Source organism: Sprattus sprattus, assembly GCF_963457725.1.
Source record: "Sprattus sprattus genome assembly, chromosome: 9".
In the NCBI taxonomy this organism is placed as follows: domain Eukaryota; kingdom Metazoa; phylum Chordata; class Actinopteri; order Clupeiformes; family Clupeidae; genus Sprattus; species Sprattus sprattus.
Window position 1 is genome coordinate 13,641,459 of NC_137928.1, and position 22,219 is coordinate 13,663,677.

Below are 22,219 nucleotides of genomic sequence, written 5' to 3' on the forward strand. Positions count from 1 at the left end.
ACTTCCGGTCGACTTGCATCGCGCAGAGTCATGTGCTCTTATTCCATGTGTAATAATCATAATACTGCGACAGTCTCCCATAAAGAGTCGCCATGAAGGAATTGCTAGAGGCAAGATGGTGGTCAAGACAAACGAACCTGGAGTTGGCTGAGACACAAACTGTTGTTTATAGAGCATTGGTTGCCTTTTAATTGACAGAATATCTACAAGGATCCCAGCGCACGTTTATTAGGCGTCGGGATATACGGTTCAATGTTTTGAGGTAACATTTTCTCCCTGTCCAGTCAGTTGGCTATTATTGTTGAAGTGGTAGTTGCTAGCTGCAAAAATGTAAATCCCAGCTATTGCTAGTTGTATACGGTAAACCTGCTCCGAGCACGCTAAAGCAATTTAGCTAGATAGCAAGAAAAGTCTAAATCAGACACATTTGGCGTCAAATGACAAAGCGGTAAACAGAACAGGGATATAAAATTGTGTTGTGAGTTTTTTCCCCCATAAGTTCCTCTAACACTTTTGTTTACGAGTACAAACGTAGTCGGCTATCGTTAGCAAATTGGGCTAGCAGCCTGTCAAGCTTAGGTGTGCTTCTGTCTAAGCTAGCATCTTAGCTAGCTGGCTAGATATGTGAATACGCTATGGCGAGTCTCTTGGGATGTTTAGTGTAGTCATGAACAGTGTTGGCTAACCCAGTGGGTTTGCACGTATGCCTACGATTATATTATGTTTGATACGCTTCCTCATGGGGTTGTTATTAAATGAGTACATAAGCTAGCTTTCGTTCCTCTAGATTTGGGGTTCAGAAACACTGCAGGTTATTGTCAGCTAACGTTGTCAGATAATGACATGGCAAATATAGATAGGTGACATCTGTTTGCTAACTGGGATGCTCTCTTCCTTGTTTATCTGTCAGGACTTGCTATAAGTGAAAGTATGTTTAACTTTTACGAATTATATACAACCATCCAGAAAAACTGGATCTGGTTAAAAGTAATAATAATATAAATTATACATTTCTCGTTGACTGCCGTTTATCCAAGCATTTTCGTTTCAGCTCTCCGTGGCTGTCCAGCTAACATTTTTCATCGATTCACATACATTTGAAACCATCGATCTAAGATTTAAAGTATTTTCTTTTGGTTTGTGGAATGGGCTTTTAATTAAACCTAGCTGTACATTTAGCTTGGCATTCTACCTTTCAGACAAAACGCATCTTACGACTTGAGATTCAGTCAGTTATATGTAATGATTCAACGAACATGGGGTTTGGGCAAACAAGTTGTTTACATGAATGAAGGGGACGTCTCCATCTTTTCAATTATAGATGTTCTGGAGGGAACAGCCCATATGACGGACTTGCCCACTGTCCCAGTTTCCTTAAATTAGTGCACGTTTTAATTGGAACAGCATTAGTTAGGTAGGTAACGGCTTAACTGATGGCATGGCCTGATTTCCCCAAGGCGTTTTGCTTCATTTGTTTTGCGAAATGATAACCGCTCATGTCAAAATGTTTGGTTCCTTAAACGCCCGCAGCAAAAGTTTCCCCATGTGTTGTCATTCACTCGTATTCAGCATAAAACACATCTGTAATGGCTTGGGGGAAACAACTGATTTGAGGATGCACTAAAAAAGAGATCTTTCTGTGTGAAGGTGTAGTTTGTCTTGGGAAGATGGATTGTGTCTGGCTCGTTTAATTTTTTTAAGTAGTACCTGGTAACTGAGATGGCTGAGATGAGTTGAACTGTAGTTATTTGAAACAGAATGGTAATATGATTATTTACTCTGAGAATACTTGGGGAACAGGGAAAACTTTAAACTGCATTATAAAAAATGAAATGTCGCATGTCTACCTGTGTCTACTTTATGTGATCCCTCTCCCACACATGCTAACATTGTCAACTTGCTTTTTGCTCTCTTCCACCTTCTCTCCCACGATAGTTGTCAGTTTTATTCTGTTGTTCTCCAGAATGCCCCCTTAATGAGATGATTCTACTTGAGGACTCCTCCTTGTAATACAGAGTTTATCTTTTTTTCCCTCTTATTGCCTATATAACTTTGGGGGATAGACTTCGGTTTTTGTAAAGCAACACTTGTGCATTGTTAAGGCACTAAGTAAGTAAATAAATGGAATGGAACAGAATTTTGACTCTCAGACACTGTGTGCCCTTGTCAGGTGGCAATGGCAGGTCGGAGGGAGGAGTGCTTGTGGAAGAAGCACATCGCGGAGCAGCTCAAGCTGCGGGACCGTGTGCAGAGGCAGGCCTTCGAGGAGATCATCCACCAGTGTGAGTAGACCCTCCCTCACTTCTGACTCCCACGTTGTTGTAACTTGCCTTCCATCAAGTCACATTTGAAATGTAACTCTAACCTTCCATTACACTTTGTAGTCATTTTTCCTGGTACCGGGTATCAGCTTCCTGCAGTGGACCAAATACGTGTTAACCCTATAGACCACATCTCACAAACTCATCTGGAAGTTTGATCAAGATATTTGACCACATAGTCGTTGACGGCTGAGCTTAGCCCTCTCTATGTTTTACGATAAAGATGAGACCATTGCTTGTTTTTTCCTTTTGCTTTCCTGTCTACATCTGGCATGTCTCTCTTCTATTATGACTGTTATTTTTGTTACGGTTACCAAATTGTTTTATTTGGGAGATGAGGATGTTTTACACAATGTGTTACAAAAATGCATCAATTCTAAAAACATTTGCAATATCTGTTGGCAGTCATTACACTTGGAACACGTTTTGTAGTAGTTGGACCTTTTTCCTTCTTTCCTTTGCTATAACAAGCTATATAGTGTCGTTGCTGTAATTTGGTATCTCAGATGTGGTGCTGCTGCAGCAGCGTGAATTGTCGATGGGTAAAATGCATTTGTTTGCCCACCCACCCATTATCACCACCAGCTGTCACCGCACATGGTCATTTGTGGATTTATTTTAAAAAAAACACGGTCTGTGTGTTTGAGCAGGCATTGAGTATTTGTATGTGTGTTTTGTGTTTTAGATAATCGTCTGCTTGAGAAGTCTGACCTACAAGCCGTGCTCTCTGAGCGACTGCAGCCAGATAAATATGACCATCAGAACCGCCACGACCTCAGGTAGGCTGCTAGGTAGCAGCACTGCTAGATTGCAGTGCTGTTATCTCTGTGTATAGGATTGTTTACCTGTGGCATTACTGTAGTGTTGGGAGTGTTGTTTCTTGTGCAGATAGTTCACTAAACTACAGAAAACAGGAAACTTCGTATTGTTTGTAGAGCAACAGCTTGGATTGTCTACGTCTGTTGTGTGTGTGTGTGTTTGGAATATGTATTTTTTTTTATATTACCTGCAGATTGTTTCCTTGTGTGGTGTTGCTTGTTTATGATGTAAACAACACAAACAGAAACGCACCACTGTTATTGTGAAGTATGGTGTTTGTTTCTGCTTTTTATTCTCCTGATTTGATTTTGTGTTGTGTTGTGTTCTGGTCGTGCAGTCCAGGGTCGGACGCCAGTCGCAATGACGCCCTGCATCAGGAAATGGCCCAGATGCGCATCAAGCACCAGGAGGAGCTCACTGAACTGCACAAGAAGCGTGGAGAGGTACATACACACACACATACACCACACCCCATCCCTCATGGGTCTGGGTGTTGATTTTTGCCATCATTCCAGTGACTAAGTCACCTCCACTCCTACCCCCGCTTCATGAGTCATTCTTGTCCCTATTGGTTTAATTATCTTCAGTGGGGGATGAACTATGAGCACATATATTCATTTGAGCGAGTGTGCGTGTGTGTCACATCTCGCCATGTGTTGATCTAATGTTGGCTCACCTTGCCTCTCAGTTGAGGGAGAAGTGAACTTGGAGGCATTAGAGATTTCCGACCCAGTTCACAAAACTACGGGGTGAATAGCCTGGACGGCAAGTGGTAACAATCTCTTCCACCAGGGAACAAAATGCTTACTGCTCGCCCAGTAGGCAGGTTACTGCTCTGGTATGGCTGATCGGTTCTGTTTTGGTGGCTCAGAATGTCAGAAGTATTTACTGTAACCAATGTAGTTATTTTCCCCATCACATGTCCAGTCGACTGTTGCGTAATCTGCTTGTCCGGGCTAATGATGGTCCATCCCTGTGTCACTGCCCCTCACTCATTCTCTGTGATCCGTGATTCCCCCTCTTCTAGCAGGCCTGAGGGGATTTGTTTATCCGTTTTGCTCGTGGCTCGCCTCAGGTTGCCTCCTGCGTAGGAGCCATGTTGCTGCTGCTCCTTAGAATCAAAGGCCTCACTGTGTCTGAGTCTGGACTTGCCCTTATATCACACTCACAAGATCTTGGCTGCTCATGCCAAATGCACCAGATGACTGATGGCACAAGGTTAAGAGGGCCTGAGATGAAGACATTGATTACTGGAAAAGGAGCCAAATAAAACATCAGGTTGACCTCTGAGTTTTGATTACTGTTGCCTTCATCTCAACTGACGCGTTACTAAAAAGATACTGTAGCTGTCACAAATGAGTGATTACAGAGCTCATCTAGGGATGCAATACATCACCAACCAACCAAAATCGACCCACTCACTGCAGAAATGTATTGTGTTTTTGTACAGATAAAGTACCTCTTATTTGCACAAATGTGTCGTCATACAGATGCATTCAGAAAACTGTGCAGAGGTACTTGGTCTGTGAGCAACTTATTTCGCCATTTAATTTCTAGCCTGTGTCACATTTATTCATGTATCGTTCTTTGCAGTAGGCTAAGAAGTGCATGCCTACTTGCCAGCACAGTCCTGTCACTGTTACCAAGGTCATTTCAAGCAAGCTTGTGTATGAGACTTGACAATCGCCATAGCAACAGTCTTTCTTTTCGCTTAAGAGTTGTCACCTTTTCATTAGTAATATTTGGTTACAGCAGCTTTGTGAATAGATTTAAGAGAGAGCTTTTAGTTAGAATCTTTAAGTGTGACTTGGGGTACTCTTAGTGGTAAGATAGAATGCTTTGTGAATACGGGCCCAGGACATTCCCTTTCAGGATGTCTGCCAGTGCTGAGACTGTGTGTCTGATTTCCATTGCATTTCATTGAGCGCCGCATCATTGAGATGAGATTTGCATTTCATGTTGTGTTTTGTTTGTGTGGCTCTTTCCTCAGCTTGCCTCGAGTGTGATTGAACTGAACAACCAGATTCAGTTGAAGGACAAAGAGATCCAGAGCAACGAGGCCAAGTGAGTTAAACTCTGTGTGTGTGTGTGTGTGTGTGTGTGTGTGTGTGTGGGGGGGGGGGGGGTTCATCCCTGTATTCCCACTGTTCTTGTGTAAAAGTCTGTCAAAGGTAGGCATCTCAAGTCCAGTACCCTTTTAAAGAGATTGTGTGTGTGTGTGTTTAGGATGCTGGAGTATCAGCAGCAGATCTCTGAGCTGGAGGGCGAGTGTCGCGAGCTGCGGAGTCAGCTGCAGGACCTGGAGCGGGCCAATCAGACGCTGAAGGACGAGTACGACGCCCTGCAGATCACCTTCAGCGCGCTGGAGGAGAAGCTGCGGCGCACCCTCGAGGACAACCAGGAGCTGGTCTCGCGCTGGATGGCCGAGAAGGCCCAGGAGGCCAACCGCCTCAACGCTGAGAATGAGAAGGACTGCAGGCAAGTGGAGGAAAACAAACTCGCACTCCATGCTCACAGGTGAAAGAATCTGCTGTTTTTTCGGCGAACTCGTCGAAAGGCCCACACTTGGTCAAGTTAGCTTTGTTCAGAGTAAGAGACATGTTGAAGACGGCTAAGCAAAAGAATGCGTTTATTCAGACACTAAGCCATGGTCACCTCGACACAGCACGAGCATGCCACACAGTATGGTACACGCACACGCACACGCACACGCACACATACACTCTCTCTCACACTCACACTCGACACAGCACGAGCATGCCAGGAGGCACACCATCTGCCAGGAAAGGTCTTCTGGATACGAGGAAGTCTTCTGTATACATTACAGAAATGTACGGACATTTATAGTGTAGAATTAACAAGACATAATGACATAGGTGTAAGGGAAGGGGATGGGTGTGTCTGCAGTTCCAAGGATAGGGTTAGCTTGACCAAGGGCCATATATGGTCATACCAGGTATGGCCATATAGATGCTAATATCTTTTGGCTTCAACCATCTTGTTGTGGCTGAAGGCAGAGGCCAACAAACAGAGACTAATGTCCCTGGCTCCTGTCATGTCTGATGGCTCCTCAACATAGACAAAATACCAGGAGGCAAGCTTGCTCTGGCCTGTTGCTATGCAAACTAACGTGTGTGTGTGTGTGTGTGTGTGGGGGGGGGGTTAAATCCACCTAAATCTAACACAGGGATAACTGGGGGTTACCAAAGCATGCACACAGTAATTACACACTGTTTAGAAGTTTTCTTACACTAAAACTTAAATAAAAAAGCACCATTCTGAGTAAATGTGATCAGATGTGCTGTTTCCTTTGTCCATGAGTGATGGGCTAGTGGCAGCCATTATGTCCAGAGAGGCAACTGTGGGAGGCTATGCAGAGTAAAACAAAGGGGTGTGAGCAGAGTAATTGAAACCTCTTCTGGATGAATGAGCCAGCCGTTTAGGTGAAGTACCGTTGATGGGGGGGGGGGGGGGGGAACGTCAGTGCCGCCCATCTCACGGTTAAGAGTTGACGAGCCAATTACAGAAAGATAATAGAGCCTTGATGAGGGGGCCCCACCTCTCAGCTGCAACTTATGAGGTGATCTGCCACGTGATTGGCTGACAGAGACATTCATTGTCTGGCTGCCGATTTAAAAATCCTGTATCCGTGTCATTAGAAGCTACTACAGACCACATTATTTAGTTGGCAGGATGGACAATAGCTGGGACAGTTCTAGTAGGATCAGTTGTCTACTGCATTACACGCTATGGATGAAGGAACAGAACGCTAACTGTTGGAGTTTTGTAAGTAAGCTATCCTCTGTAGGGATCTTCCTTGGCTTTACAGATTGTTGATTAAAAAGTAGCAATGGGGTACAATTTAAAAGAACCGCTTGAAGTTATGCCTTTTCCCTTAAGGTTAAAATTAGTTCCGTAGACCTACTTGCTTTGTGTTGTGTTAACTTCACCCCTAATGTGGGCTTCAGCTGTTTCACAGCCATTTTTACATATGGGTGCTGCGTGGAATCCAGAGTCTGTCTTAATGAGACTTTGAGTAGACCCAGAGTGACGTGTTGGCTGTCCCTCTCCACAGGCGCAGGCAGGCCAAGCTGCAGAAGGAGCTGGCCGATGCTGCCAAGGAGCCCCTGCCTATCGACCCGTAAGTACAGATGTCCGGCTCGATTCAGTTTGGTTGGCTTTTTTTACGGTATTATTGACCCGCATGTGTGCCATCACCCTTCCCCCTTCCCGGACAATTTAAGATGAAGTCTCTGCTATCCAGTAAATGTTCCATGGTCGGGCTGCTACTTAAATCTCTATAGAATCTCATGACACAGAGTATAATAACCCATAAAAACGGCAACAATTGTTTGTCTTTATATCTTCCATTGGCCTGTTTTTGGCCTGTGATTTTCTTTGACATCTCTCTGCCCCCCATTTTTCTCTCTCTCTTCTCTAGGGATGATGACATAGAGGTCCTGTCTGAGGATGCTGGTGGGAAGGGGCCAGGTGAGGCCTCTCCTAACCGACCCCTCAGCCGCACACCCAGGTAAGACACCTGATCCTAAGTCAGGGTCACAAGATCCTAATCATCCCTCGTCTCATTATGTAGATACAGTAGAGAATGTTTGCCCAGGATGCTTTGTAAAAGGTGTAGTTGTTAAGAGCACCACCGCAACAGGAAACTGAACGACATCATTACTTTTGTAAAAATTCTCAGTTTCTTTTCCATTTGTTTTAGCCCTGCTCTCTCTTCCCTAATAGTTTTTTTCTATTCCTCTCTCTCTTCCCCCCTCTTTCAGTAAGCGCATATCCCAGCCTCCCCCTGGTGGTATTATGGACTCCATCACCAACATATTTGGGTATGTGAGCCATTGCCTTCCCTTCAGAGACTCAGGTCTGCATGTATATATGGGTGTGTCTTGCTTGTATCTGTGTGGTTGCGTGTGTGTGGTTGTGGGGGGGCTCTTGTTTACTGCTTCTCTCTGTCTGCCTGCAGCCGCACTGAGTGTACGCAGCCTGGATACCCCCCATCTTACTCCAGGTGATGCTACACTGTGGTGTCTGCAGGGTTAACAGCTGTGTGTGTGTGTGTGTGTGTGTGTGTGTGTGTTTGCTGGTTGTTTCCACTACGTTCATCTGCATGGCTGCGTGTGTATTTGTTTTCTATGCATTACTGTGTTCTGTAATGATGGGGGTGGGGAGTGTTTACAGATAATGGTAATAAGCACTTTGTTTCACAAGCTTGTTGCCCCACACTAAATGGAAGTCAAATAAGGGGGGGGGGAGGAACTTCTCTAGAATTATGTGAAGTGGCAATGTTGCTGTTGTGCTGGGAAAGTGGTCTTTTGTGAAGACACTTCAACCAGGAAATGCTCACCTCCAGTAAAATAGGAACTAGAGCAAGGGGAAGAGTGTGGTGAAAAAGGGCAGTGTGTAGTTCCCCATCTGTTGTCTTGTTTTGTTCAGAAAGTGCACATACATTTTGAAATGAGTTACACCAGTATGGTGTACTGATGGCACAAGGCCGTGTGCTTCATGTGTATGTCAAAACTATATACAGGAAGTGGAAGAGGGCTTTTGAATCCCTGTGTGTGTGTGAAGATGATCAAGCTGGTTGACCTCATGGCATGCCACCATTAAATTAGTAAATATTAATGAAATGGAGGCTAAGCTGATATGGTTATTGTGTTGCTCATTCAGGGACAACTTGCGCACTGCATTTTACAGCCGTGCTGTTAGCTCTCTCCAGTGAGCTCCTTCACATTTTCTTATATGTGCCCAACATCAGGTGGCCTTTGATATTTAATGATGGCAATAATTAGGCAAATGGTTGTTGGGATTTGGCAACGGGCAGCTCAGTGTTGGTTTGTTAACGGTTGTGGAATTGATCTCTCCCTCAGCAGGCGTCGCTCGGTGAACTCGTTCGGAAGCTCGCCGGAGAACACGGAGACGGCCAGCGGAGTGTGTTTGGAGGTCCGGGTGCCCTCCACCGCCCTCCACATATTTGTGAGTTCCCAATCATCCCATCTCTCTCTCTCCTCCTGCCTCTGTACACTCTCACTCCCTCTCTTTTGATTTCCATCTTTGTCCTTCTCACTCTGCCTTATCTGGCCCTGGCTTTCTCAATTCTGCTGGATCTCGTTTACTCTGTTATCCTTTTTCTTTCTTCCTGGTTTTCTCTCACATGCACGCCTCTTGCTTGCTTATTGTGAGCACATGGTGCACCTGCTTAATAGGGCATAAGGTCAATGATGAGAAGTAAAAGGTCTGATGCCCAAGTCCCCACTCAGCTGCCCTTTGGCTCCCAGCAGGCTCTGCTCCTTACCCAGCATGCTCTAGTTGTGCACTGTTGGATCCAGGGTCTGCTGACAGTCCTGATGCCTTGTTTAAGCCTGTGACTGCAGTAGACTCCGCAGTCACATATTCAAGGCATCACACATCACACCTCCTAAGGAGTGCCAGGGCAGGCTGTGGGGATAGGCAACTGATCACCAGTTTTCAAGCTGAGACCTTCCAACCTTTGTTTACTTTTTATTTATTTAAGGGAATAACACTTAGGCCAGAAGCCCAAAGAGGGTCTCTGTGTCTCTAATGAACCTTCAAATCTCAGTAATATCAGTATAACCTTCTGTGTGTGGGCTGGAAATGTGAATGTTCTGGCTCGGCAGCTCCTGATGTCGTGTGTGTCGGTCTGTCTCTCTCCCAGGACGCCCATGATGGGGAGGTGAACGCTGTGCAGTTCAGTCCAGGCTCCCGCCTGCTGGCCACTGGAGGCATGGACCGCAGGGTCAAACTCTGGGAGGTCGTCTCAGGTATGATGCAGTCGGCGCGTGTGCGTGTGTGAGGGAGTGAGAGTGAGCGGGGCGTACTGTGGAAGTGGTCAATGATGAGATGTTGTAAAAGGTCTGATGCCCAAGTCCCCACTCAGCTGCCCTTTGGCTCCCAGCAGGCTCTGCTCTTTACCCAGCATGCTCTAGTTGTGCACTGTTGGATCCAGGGTCTGCTGACAGTCCTGATGCCTTGTTTAAGCCTGTGACTGCAGGAGGATCCGTGGTCACATATTCAAGGCATCACACATCACACCTTCTAAGGAGTGCCAGGGCAGGCTGTGGGGATAGGCTTATGATCACAAGTTTTCAAGCTGAGACCTTCCTTAAAGTGTTAACAGGTCTCTTTCCTATTAGAGACGTTTACTGAATTTGTATGTCCTCACACAAAGCCGCTTATTCTAACCAAAACTCACAATGAGTCATTTTTGTTGTTATCACCTTATCAGTTAATCATCATGGCTGTTGTGCACAGTCTCAGCCATGGCCTTTTGATGGTGGTGATGGAAGCAGAGGAGAGATGACACGCTCTGTATCTGGTCTCTATTGCAGGTCGATGTGAGCCGAAAGGGGCTCTGACGGGCAGCAACGCTGGTATCACCAGCATCGAGTTCGACAGCGCTGTAAGTACTCACTCGTCCCTCCTCACAGGCATTCATGGGCTCATGTGTGTTTGGGATCATTAGATTAAGCATGTAGTGGTTTGGAATTCAGGGAAATGTCCTGGGAAATGCATGTTTTTTCTGTTTGTGTTGGTATGCATGTCCTTGTTTGCTTTTCCGAATGGCCAAAAGGCCAGTGTCATGGCTCAGGGCTTACGTTGAAGAGCTGTTTTATACCTTATTGTGTAGTGGTAGGCTTGATTATGAATACATCAACTGAATGATTTATGTTCTCTGTCTCTGAATCATCCAGGGTTCCTATCTGCTGGCCGCCTCTAATGACTTTGCCAGTCGGATCTGGACTGTAGATGACTACAGGCTGAGAGTAAGTAGATACCCCTAGTCTGCAGACCACCAGCCCAGATGTACGCAGCTTGCTTTTAAAAAGTCTTCATTCATTTAAATAACAATTGATGCCCCCCTCTCCTCACAGCATACACTTACAGGCCACAGTGGGAAAGTGCTTGCGGCGCGTTTCCTGCTGGACAATGCTCGCATCGTCTCCGGGAGCTACGACCGCACCCTCAAACTCTGGGACCTGCGCAGCAAAGTTTGTAAGGATTACCTCTGTTTCACTTGTTGTAGTCCTCAAAAACAAAGGCACACAATCCCCACTCAGTATCTCTGAGTATTTATCTAGGTTAACCGCCCTCCACATATTTGTGAGTTCCCAATCATCCCATCTCTCTCCCCTCCTGCCTCTGTACACTATCACTCCTTCTCTTTTGATTTCCATCTTTGTTCTTCTCACTCTGCCTTATCTGACCCTGGCTTTCTCAATTCTGCTGGATCTCGTTTGCTCTGTTATCCTTTTTCTTTCTTCCTGGTTTTCTCTCACATGCACGCTTCTTGCTGCACCAGCTTTTATAGGGCATAAGGTCAATGATGAGAAGTAAAAGGTCTGATGCCCAAGTCCCCGCTCAGCCGCCCTTTGGCTCCCAGCAGCCCCTGCTCTTTACCCAGCATGCTCTAGTTGTGCACTGTTGGATCCAGGGTCTGCTGACAGTCCAGATGCCTTGTTTAAGCCTGTGACTGCAGGAGGATCTGCAGTCACATATTCAAGGCATCACACATCACACCTCCTAAGGAGTGCCAGGGCAGGCTGTGGGGATAGGCAACTGATCACCAGTTTTCAAGCTGAGACCTTCCAACCTTTGTTTACTTTTTATTTATTTAAAGACATACTTAGGCCAGAAGCCCAAAGACGGTCTCTATGTGTCTCTTATGAACCTTCAAATCTCAGCAATTTAAGTTTCCACCTTACACACAGAAGGTTATACTGATATTACTATGTAGTGGACGTCTCTCCATGAGTCCTGTTCTGGTGTTTGACTTCTCTCTGTCTCTTTGTTCAGGCATGAAAACCGTGTTTGCCGGCTCCAGCTGTAATGACATCGTCTGCACTGAGCAGTGTGTCATGAGTGGCCATTTTGATAAGAAGGTCCGCTTCTGGGACATCAGGTGAGCCGGAGGTAGTAGACAAGCAGATGGGACTTGTGCGTGTGTGTGTGTGTGTGCGCGCGTGCGTGCGTGTGTGTGTGTGCGCGCGTGCGTGTGTGCGCCAGAGTTGGACTGGGAACCAAATTTGGCGAACATCTGCACCGCAATATCTGGCTATTTATAACATTATAGTCTAAGCAGTAGATATTAAGGCTTTGTTCCCATGATATGTTTTTTTTTTCCCGATGGAAATCATCGGGGGTGGTTGAGGTGTGTGTGTGAGAGACAGTGGTGGCACTTCTTGCACTTGCCTTATAGGTAGCTTACTTGGGACTGTAACCGCTGGTCAAATGCCAGTTTTGCCAGACTGCCAGTACAAGCCTGGTTTGCAGTCATATGTAGGGCTTCATCATACTTTTGAATCTCTATGTGTGTGAGTGTGTGTTGACTTAAAGCATTGATAACTGTGTGTTTGTGTGTCAGGGCGGAGAGTATAGTGTGTGAGCTGGAGCTGCAGGGCAAGGTCACGTCGCTTGACCTAAACCACGACCGGACCGAGCTGCTCACCTGCTCTCGCGACGACCTGGTGAAGATCATCGATCTGCGGACCAACGCCGTGCGACAGACCTTCAGGTAAGCAGCCATGGTCCACAGGTAGACTCACTCACCTGATCCGTCAGTCATTTAATCAGCACCACAGCCATGCTTCATCCCTAATGGCGTATGTGTCTGTCTGTGTGTGTGCATTTGCAGTGCTCAGGGTTTTAAGTGTGGATCGGACTGGACCAGAGTTACCTTTAGGTGAGTGCCACACTGCCTTCATTGATAATGTAAGAGCTTGAAGTAATAAAAGAGAGGAAAAAGTAAACTTCCGTGTCTGAAGAGCTCTGTCTCATTTCACAGTCCTGATGGAAGCTACATCGCCGGCGGTTCTGCTGAAGGAACCCTGTTTGTGTGGAACGTCCTCACAGGAAAGCTGGACCGGACTCTGGACAAAGGCCACAGGTGAACTTCTACCCCTTACACACATAACTCACACACTCACAGTGTAATTGAACATAGCTATGAAAGTGTAATTTGTAATTCGACACTCACACAAGCTTCTGCCATTGACTTTGCCTTTCACACCGCTGTTCTCTCTCCTTGTTCTCTGCAGCTCTGCTGTCAACTCTGTGTCCTGGTCCCCCTCTGGCACCTACGTGGTGAGCGTGGAGAAGGGCAGCAAGGCCGTGCTCTGGTCCGACATGTGATTGTCTTGCGTGCGCGACAGGCCAGCTTACAAAAGGACGCCGCTCAACTCCAGCCCAAGCGCCGTTGGGCGTAGAGACTATTTAACCTGGAAGCAGACGTGGCGTGAAGCCGTCTCACATGTTGCTGCCTCCTGGCTTGTTGTGATTGGACCTCTGGTGTTCTGATTATCTAAAGGCGGCTGAATCGTCTTACGAGTGAAATGAAGGCCTAGTTGCAATGATGGAAGAGGCAGCTAGAGTTGGGTGGTGGTTGTTTAACTCCTTCTCATACACGCACACACACCAGAATGCAGTACAGATATACATTACACACAGCATACTGTCTTTGATGAAAAGGACACCGGACTTATTTTTTCCCTCCTGTTTTATTTGCGATTTCAGAGATACAGGCAGTGTTATACTGCATCTGTCCTGTAAAACCATGTCTGATTTGCGTGTCAATAGTTTTACACTGCTTAATGTGGCCATGGCTCTTAACACCGTGTGTGTGTGTGTGTGTGTGTGTGTGTGTGTGTGTGTGTGTGTGAGAGAGAGAGAAAAATATGATGAGGCTGATGGTGAATGTGTAGGTGAAGCATGTTCATTTCCTTTTGTATGTTAATGAATTGTCTAAAGTGTGAGTGTGAGTGTGTGGGAGAGAGTGTTGTGTTGGGGGTGTGTGTGAGAGAGAGAATGTTGTTTGTGTGTGTGTGTGTGTGACTTGTGTGCATTTGTCCTGTCTTTGAAGTCACTTGTACTCTGCCTTAATCAGATAGTTACGGTTACCTCCCTGTTGAGGCCGGTCAACTACGTCCTTACCGCAGCACCACACACACACACACACAAACACACACCCCCAAGTCGCACTTTCCCCATATCTGGCATGTGTGTGTTTACAGTCTCAGTTGCCCAGCCTAAAGAAACGTGTGTTATCCATTTGCCATGTCGGGCTTTCATTCGTTCCTGCTTCTAGTAGGCTCCCTCGAAGGCAGCACTTTTTTCTTCCATCAGCCTCACTGTATAAAAGCTCAACTTTGGACAGCAGTGTGCAGCTACTCCTGTGGATCATAAGTTTTTGTCACTCACAGGTGTGTGTGTGTGTGAAGCTGGTGATGTCTGCTAATCTGTAGGTCGGAGCAGCTCTGTGCTGCCTTGCCAAACAAATGTGAGGTTTATGAACGGATTTATAAGAGTTGTGCAACGCAAGTAGATTTGATTGACCATACGTCGAAAGCACTACAAAGTTGGAAGACACCCAATGTAATCGCAGGTCGAAGGAGGGACTTATGCTTCACTGTGAAGTGTGAAAAGCCATTATTCCCCCTTCTAATTGATGATTCCTATTAACTGTGGAAGAGAAGGCTATGGCAATTTAATCTTTTTAAAATCTTTAAAACCATACGTAAAATGAAACAGTACAGTAAGTCTTAAGTCAAACTAGAGAAGGATTTATGAACTCCGCCTCAAGTTGTGCATTGGGTAAGGCAGTGGCGTGTGTTTTATGCACCTGTGTCAGGTGAGGAGCTAATGCACAGCATCAGATACGACAGGCCAGCCCTGACTGACGGCAACATGTTCATAGATAATTTTTTAAGGTTGTAGCCTGCAGTCTCTGATTTTTTGCACAACACCAAGGATAAAGAAAATGTTGGACACCGCCACCCTGACTTTTCGGGCGATGTACACAATGGTATTAGGCTTGTGTTCATTTTTTTAAACATGTTTCTTCAGGAGCCTTTAGCTATTATACAAGTCACAAATACTCAATGCCGCCACATCCTACAGGCAAATTTGCATATCATGGCTCTACAACACTGCATGACCTTTATAAGAAAACGGAAAATAAAACTATTTGCTGTGACATCACACACACACACACACACACTCACTCAATCAAAGAGTTGGGGTAGGGTCAGAGAAGCGGTTGACCACCACTAAAACACTCCCACCCCCAACTTGACTAGCCTCCCGCCATTGGCAAAAGGATTGTATAACTTTTAAGTTATGACAAATGTATATGAAATATCCTCTGTATATGTATGTTCGATGTATGCACACCAATGAAAAGTGTGAGCTCAGCTGAAACGTGTGATTGTGTTCATTTGTGACGGATGGCCAACAACTATGTGTTACATCAAATATATATATATATATATATATATATATAATATGTAAGAAATATATAAGTGTTAACTGTCCCTGCTATTCATCTCTATTTACATTTAGAGATTAAGCAGACGCTTTAATCCAAGGTGACGTAGCCATTCAGGCATCATTTCCATCAGTGTGAACAGTGGGACACTTGTATGTGTGTTCTCCAACCCCTTTCGTGATTCAACACAAGAGAAATTTGGTCCTTCTTTCCCAGTGAAGAAATTAAATACATTTTTTGAGAAACCCAGCGCCCACGTGTTGATATAGGGGAGCCGTCTCCTCATTCAGGGTCCCCTGTGTTCTCGCTGTGTAGTCTGTCTGAGTGTATAAAAGCGTCTCTGCAGCAGGCTGGAGATTGCAGCTGATTAGTTTTGAGGTGATTCACTTTCCCCTCTGAGTGTAATCCCATCTGCTGATCTCAGCGTGCAGACTGCTGAGTTTGACAACACAGGCTTTCTGCGGCTTAGCCACCTACGTGCTGAGATGCTCAGCGCATCGTGGCATGTTTGGGCCTCCTTTGGGGAGTAGTGACTGTAGGGGTTCCCCTAAAATCCCTCCACTGTGGAGGGGAGCCTCCTTTAAGATTACAGACCCTATTTGATTTTCTAAACAAAAACATCTAGAATCCTAAATCCTTGGTGTAGTATTCGTGATAACGGAAGGGGGATCCAGTTCAATCCAGCAGGAGGAGGGTCATCAGGCTCCCAGGAGGGCGTGGGGACACACAGACGAAGATGTGGGTGGGGCTCCGGCGGTGGTCGTCACTCGGGGCACCTTACAAATAGACCTACCTATCAGCCCTAAACACATCCTGTCACTAACACCAGCAATCCTCAGCCTCAACCCTCAGGTCAGTTCTTGCATTGAGAAATACAGACAGAACAACAACTAGCACTCACAGACAGTGTGATGAAAGGGGCTTTTTATTTTTTAGCCTTAGTGGGTGTCATTTGCTTAGCAAAACTGACAGCAAGAAAACATTAGTGCTAATTCATCTGGGTATTTTGTTTAGTGAAGTTGCAGTGATCGAACAAATTATTGGGACTTTGTGTAGTGTTGGTCATATGGACAACTGTGGCAAGTGAACATGAATACTGGTTGATTTAAGTGGTAAAATAAATTTGACAACAAAAATTCTACATATTGACAGGAAGCGTTGAAGTATCAGCTGTTTAGGCACTCTTAAGTGCTTATGGTTCTGTGGTTGGTTGATTTAAGAACTTATATTTGAACCTTGTGAATATAGTGTCAGTGTAAAATAATCTTTGTCAGTTACAGTGAATCAAGCTTTGTCAAATGTCCTTGTTATTTTCTTTGATGCTATGTGCATTGGGTGACCCCAAAGAGAAACCCTCTGAAACCTCAAAGATGAAGCTTGCAATCTCTGCTATGAAGCTGATTCCAAATATAATATAATAGTTCTATAATGATCAGTCCCTTCACATGTAACCTTTAGTCCTCAGTCAAAGTCAGTTTTGTTCATTCATTGAACAACAACAACAAATAGACAGGACATTAATAATATTTCTTAAGTGTTGTGGTTCAAAAATGTTGTTCATGTGTACGTTTGTGTGTAGATTGTCCCATTGAGGTCACTCCATTAAACTTTGTGGTTGGTGTATAACAAGTGGACAGACACCATGAGTCCTAAACCTGTTGTCTTCAAGAAGGTCTCCAGAGACAAGTCTGTAAGTACAGCTTACTGGTGTTGGTCCTAAGGCATCGACTGTCTCATATCACACATACTGTATTCCCACAAGCAGGCCTCCCATGTGTCTTGTTCGGGTGGAGTACAAGATGATCTCCAAGCCTACAAGCCTAGTTTCATTTGGTTAAAAACATTTGGTTAAAAACAGGCAATCTCACCCCTTTACCTGTCTGTATTTGTATAGGTGATAACATATAACTGTGATGTATTATTAGTATTATTATTAATAATAATAATAATAATAATATAATTATTAATAATATTATAGGTGGCTGTGTACATGGCAAAGAGAGACTTTGTGGATCATTGTGACTTTGTGGACCCTGTAGGTGAGTCTCAAATTAAATGATGGAGATGATTGCTCTGTTGAAATTGTTTATGCGCCATTTTGCCTAAATGTCCTGTTTATTTGTTAGATGGTGTTGTATTGGTCGATCCGGAACAAGTGAAAGGCAAAAAAGGTTTGCTTTATTATGTTTTCGTCTCAAGAAGTATACTCACAGATCAATTTGCTTTTCGTTGTAAAATAGGTTCGTTTAGTTATTTGCTATGTCTCTGTCGCCTCCTAGTGTTTGCAATGCTATCCTGCTCGTTCCGTTATGGGAGGGACGACATGGATGTGATGGGCATATCATTCCGCCGGGACATCTTCCTGTGTACGCGACAGGTCTACCCTCCGCTTGAAGATAAGGACCGGAGCACGCACACCAAGATGCAGGAGAAACTCATCCGCAAACTCGGGGCCGACGCCTACCCATTTTTCTTTGAGGTGTGGGCATGTCTTACCTAAGCACGATTGCTTATAAGCCCATACTTCTCCAAATCTAGTAGAGTTAAACAAAGTTCATATGTCCTTTTATGCTGCCAGACATCTTAAAGAACATCATCTGTTTATTTTTGGATAAAAGACAGAAATATGACATGAAATGATCATATGTGTTGTGTACCAAATATGTTTCTCTCTTAGTTTCCAGACAACCTGCCCTGCTCAGTTTGTATTAAGCCTGGTCCCAATGATGTTGGAAAGGTAAAGATGGGTTCATGTCACCAGCACCTCTTATTGTTAGTTTATGGAAGACATATTCCAGATGTACTGATATTGAAGTGACCAGTGAGTGAGTGACTGTCCTAGATATTTTATAATCCAAGATTATGCACTGTATACATAAGCCCACTGTGGTAACCTTTCTTAAACTGGAGTCTGTACTGTGAATGAAATACTGGCAATTTTTCTTCAGCTCTGTGCAGTGGAGTTTGAGGTCAAAGCTTTCTGTGGAGAAACTCAGGATGAGAAGGCCGCAAAAAGGTGAGTGCATGACATTATTTATATCACTACAGTCAGGAAGATATTATAGGCCTATTCACCTGTGCAGGATATATGAGCTGATCTGTCGACTGAGTATGTAAAGTAACTGTCATTGTGACTGAGCCAAATACACTATGATCTCCACTCACTCACAGACACACACAGTGTGGCCACAGTCACTAAATATGTTCTCATCTCACAGGAGCTCAGTGCGTCTGGCCATCAGGAAGATCCAGTACGCCCCTGAGGCGAGTGTGGCGCCCCCTTCAGGCGAGACCACCTGTGAATTTGTCATGTCTGAGAAACCCCTGCACATGAAAGTCCATCTGGATAAAGGGGTGAGCCAATCAAACTCTGCCAATCACCACTTTAAATAACAACATAGAGGCCAATAATATACATCAGGAGTGCTGTGTTGCCTGTGCTGTTTGGCTGCAAGCAAATAAGTTTCGGTTTTAACCCTCCCACTGTAGACATACTACCATGGGGAGCCAATCAACATTCAGGTAGACATCACCAATAGCTCTAACAAAGATGTCAAAGACCTTTCTGTCACAGGTATGAACCTTTTTATTGATAAGTTTAATTGATGAATATTTTGTTTGATTTATTTTGTTTTATTTTATTTTCTGTGTGTCTCTGTGTGTGACCATCTATAAGCTATTACAGAATTAGCATGCTAATTGTACCCATAGTGGAACAGGTGACCAACGTGGTGCTCTACTCCAATGACAAATATGTGAAGTCAGTGGCCTCTGAGGAGACGAAGTGAGTGATAGACTGCACCACACGCACTTAACTCTCACCCCTCTTTCCACACTGCAAGGTTTAGTGAATACCTTCAGTACTCTTTCAGTCTTGCTTTTATGAAAGTGGCTTCATTGGTGATGTAAGAAAACACCTTACTTTAAGTGCCCCACACATGGCCTGTGTAATACTATCATAAGCCCACTTGATTCACCTATTGTCTGTCAGCTCATTCATTATCTGTCATTTTATGTAACAAGGTTGTGATGTAACTATGACCTAAGGCCTAGATGAATTGGATTTCAGTGTATATTATACAGCTACTGATAACAGCATCATGTAGAACTTGAGATGTTTTAGTTTTTTTGCTTACCCCCATTCTTAGCCTTAAGAGTTCATAGGTAATATTTAAAAGTAGAGGGAAAAGCCATTAGAGAAAATCTGAAATGTTTTGGTTTTCAAGAACAAGTATGGATCTTATTGGAATTTCTAATACGATATGAAATAGATGAACTATCGTAAACAAGTATATACATTTAGACTTCATAATATGAATCAATAAACCTAGACAATAAACACAGCTGTTGCTTTGTAGAGAGACCATTCCTGCGGGCACCTCATTTAAGAAGAGCTACACTCTCGTGCCGATGCTGAACAGTACCCGTGACAGGCGGGGGTTGGCTTTGGATGGCAAGCTGAAGGCTGAAGACACCAACCTCGCCTCCTCCAGCATGTAAGTACACTTTTAGCATTGACAGGGGATTCTGGGACATGTAGGCATATATGTGCTCTAAATCTTGTCATTGATGTTTTCGAAATCTCTGACCGTTTTGGTGGTTGTTTAACTGTGTCTTCTTTGTGTTTGTGTGTGTGTGTGTGTGTGTGTGTGTGTGTGTGTGTGTGTGTGTGTGTGTGTGTGTGTGTGTGTGTGTGTGTGTGTGTGTGTGTGTGTGTGTGTGTGTGTGTGTGTGTGTGTGTGTGTCTGTGTGTGTGTGTGCGTGTGTGTGAACAGTGTGAAGGAGGAGGTTCTGAAGGAGGTGCTGGGCATCCTTGTTTCCTACAAAGTGGTGGCCAGAGTGCTAGCTGCAGGGTCAGTAGCAGACGGAGAGAGAGAAAGAATGAATGAATGAGAGTAGATAAGAGAGAGAGATAGAGAGAGAGAGATAATCTATATTTGAATGTTTCAGTATGTTTCAATTTACTTTCTTTTCTTTTTTTCTTCTTGTTTGCAGGTTAATTGGATCAAGGTAGACATTTTTACATATGCTTATTCTTAACATGTTTCCGTATGAATTATGTAATACGTAAGGTTATTTGATTGCTTATGACACGTATGTGTGTATTTTAGTGAGGTTGCCGTGGAGGTGCCCTTCCAGCTCATGAACCCTAAACCTGACCCAGGTGAGCCCCTCTAGCCATCACTATGGCAACCACTGCCAGAGCTTCCAGAAGATGCTTTTTCCTCTGAAGCCACTCCCCTTTGGATTAGTGCATGTTTATTTCACGTGATGTCAGTAATCTCCCGCTGACACTGAGTGGACATGTTAGATAGTCCCCTGATCAGACGCAGCCCATACCCAAACGGCTGCACATGGCAAACACATGTAATCAGCTTGTGTCCCTGATGACCACTGTAAATCCCTCTGAAACAGATTGATAAATGGATAGATGGATAGATAAAGAGAGAGAGAGAGAGAGAGAGAGAGAGAGAGAGAGAGAGAGAGAGAGAGAGAGAGAGAGAGAGAGAGAGAGAGAGAGAGGAGCTTTAGTTGAAAGATTTCCCTGTTGGCTTCAGTTCAATCCACTAAGTCCTCAACGTACTTCCTACCACCAGGGTTGGGCCATAGAGCCGGACGTGTTGAAATTGACTTTCTTTCTGTGTTTCAAACCCTTGCTCTTTTTCTCCCTGTGTTTCTCCTCACGCGGCATCATTGTGTTCTTCTGCAGAGAAAGAGGGGTGAGTGTGTGCTTGGCCTCAATGAGTTTTATAAATATAACCTCCCTCTGTGTTCATTAGCTTCACGTTTCCATCAGCGTGTTCTATTACATGAACATGGCCTGTTTGCTGCATTGCACCGTTATGTCAAGATATTTGGGGCCACAATGGCAACAGCGGGACACAATGGCAATGGAACCGTAGAAGGACACAAGCACGCAAGAAGGCAAACTGAGCTAGTCGCTCCCTAACGTGATACTATCTTTTATTGCGAGTCCTCATTTTGGAGCCATTGTCACGAGGACAGGGATCCACCGAAGTAGATAGTTAAATAAGGAGCGGAACAATGCGTATGGGCCTGTCTCTCTTGTGTCTCTGTGTTTATCGACCTTTTCATCGCCTTGTCTGTCCCGTGCTTCCATTGGTGTCAACACTTAAGGCTTTCTTTTACCTCAGGTCTCTTCCAAATATCTGATCGATGCATGTGTGCGTGTGTTTATGAAATATGTAGTATCACAGTATATGTGTGATATGTTTGCACCTGTGTATGTTTGTGTTTAGGCTCAAATGTATGTACAAGACGTGTGTGAGCCTGTGTATCCTCGTGTGCATGTGTGTATTCATGTATATGTGTGTCTGTGTGTTCATGTGAGTGTGTGTTCATGTGTGTGTGTGTGTTCATGTATTTGTATGTGTGTGTGGTGTGTGTGTGTGTGGGTGTGTGTGTGTTCATGTATTTGTTGTGTGTGTTTGTGTGTGTGTGTATGCATGTGTGTGTCCTTGTATTTTTTTGTCTGTGTGTGTATAATATGTTTGGTCATACGTGTAATTTGTCTCTGCAGTGAGGCTGAGGATGTGGAGTTCCAGGAGTTCAAGCGCGTCTACCTGAAGGGCATCATCGGGGCAGAGGACGACTCCCCTTCAGAGGGCTGAGGGAAGCGGGCATGGGGGCAGTGGGCACGGGAGCTTGGCTTGCCCGCCTGGGACATCTCACTGCGCCCTCACCTCCTCAGAGAGCGAAAGAGAGACCTGGACCTTCTCAGGAGACGCCCTTGAGAAGAGCCCTGACCTAGTTTCAAAGCAGA

The 22,219-nt window shown here is 44.8% G+C and overlaps 2 protein-coding genes across 7 annotated transcripts; both read left to right on the forward strand.

The window, feature by feature from the left end:
* Positions 1-109: 109 nt before the first annotated feature.
* On the forward strand, positions 110-15,354 carry atg16l1 (ATG16 autophagy related 16-like 1). 6 transcript variants are annotated; one of them, XM_080844202.1, is made up of 20 exons: positions 110-262; positions 2,171-2,282; positions 3,007-3,100; positions 3,478-3,583; positions 5,131-5,204; positions 5,367-5,657; positions 7,216-7,281; positions 7,582-7,671; positions 7,925-7,984; positions 8,122-8,166; positions 9,029-9,131; positions 9,832-9,937; positions 10,505-10,575; positions 10,868-10,939; positions 11,048-11,168; positions 11,970-12,075; positions 12,538-12,687; positions 12,808-12,855; positions 12,958-13,059; positions 13,211-15,354. In XM_080844202.1, the coding sequence occupies exons 2-20, from the start codon at positions 2,177-2,179 to the stop codon at positions 13,302-13,304; spliced, it is 1,905 nt and encodes a 634-aa protein (XP_080700328.1). In that variant the 5' UTR covers positions 110-262; positions 2,171-2,176; the 3' UTR covers positions 13,305-15,354. The 6 variants fall into 6 exon arrangements, with proteins under 6 accessions (XP_080700328.1, XP_080700329.1, XP_080700330.1 ...); XM_080844203.1 differs by having other exon boundaries at positions 5,367-5,618; XM_080844204.1 differs by lacking the exon at positions 8,122-8,166 and having other exon boundaries at positions 9,026-9,131.
* Positions 15,355-17,077: 1,723 nt separating this feature from the next.
* sagb (S-antigen; retina and pineal gland (arrestin) b) lies at positions 17,078-22,067 on the forward strand (the record flags this gene model as incomplete). Its single annotated transcript, XM_080844382.1, has 15 exons — positions 17,078-17,125; positions 17,414-17,474; positions 17,562-17,606; positions 17,715-17,914; positions 18,113-18,172; positions 18,384-18,451; positions 18,654-18,789; positions 18,925-19,009; positions 19,147-19,219; positions 19,794-19,931; positions 20,211-20,288; positions 20,431-20,445; positions 20,547-20,599; positions 21,146-21,155; positions 21,977-22,067. The coding sequence occupies 15 exons, from the start codon at positions 17,078-17,080 to the stop codon at positions 22,065-22,067; spliced, it is 1,161 nt and encodes a 386-aa protein (XP_080700508.1).
* Positions 22,068-22,219: the final 152 nt, after the last annotated feature.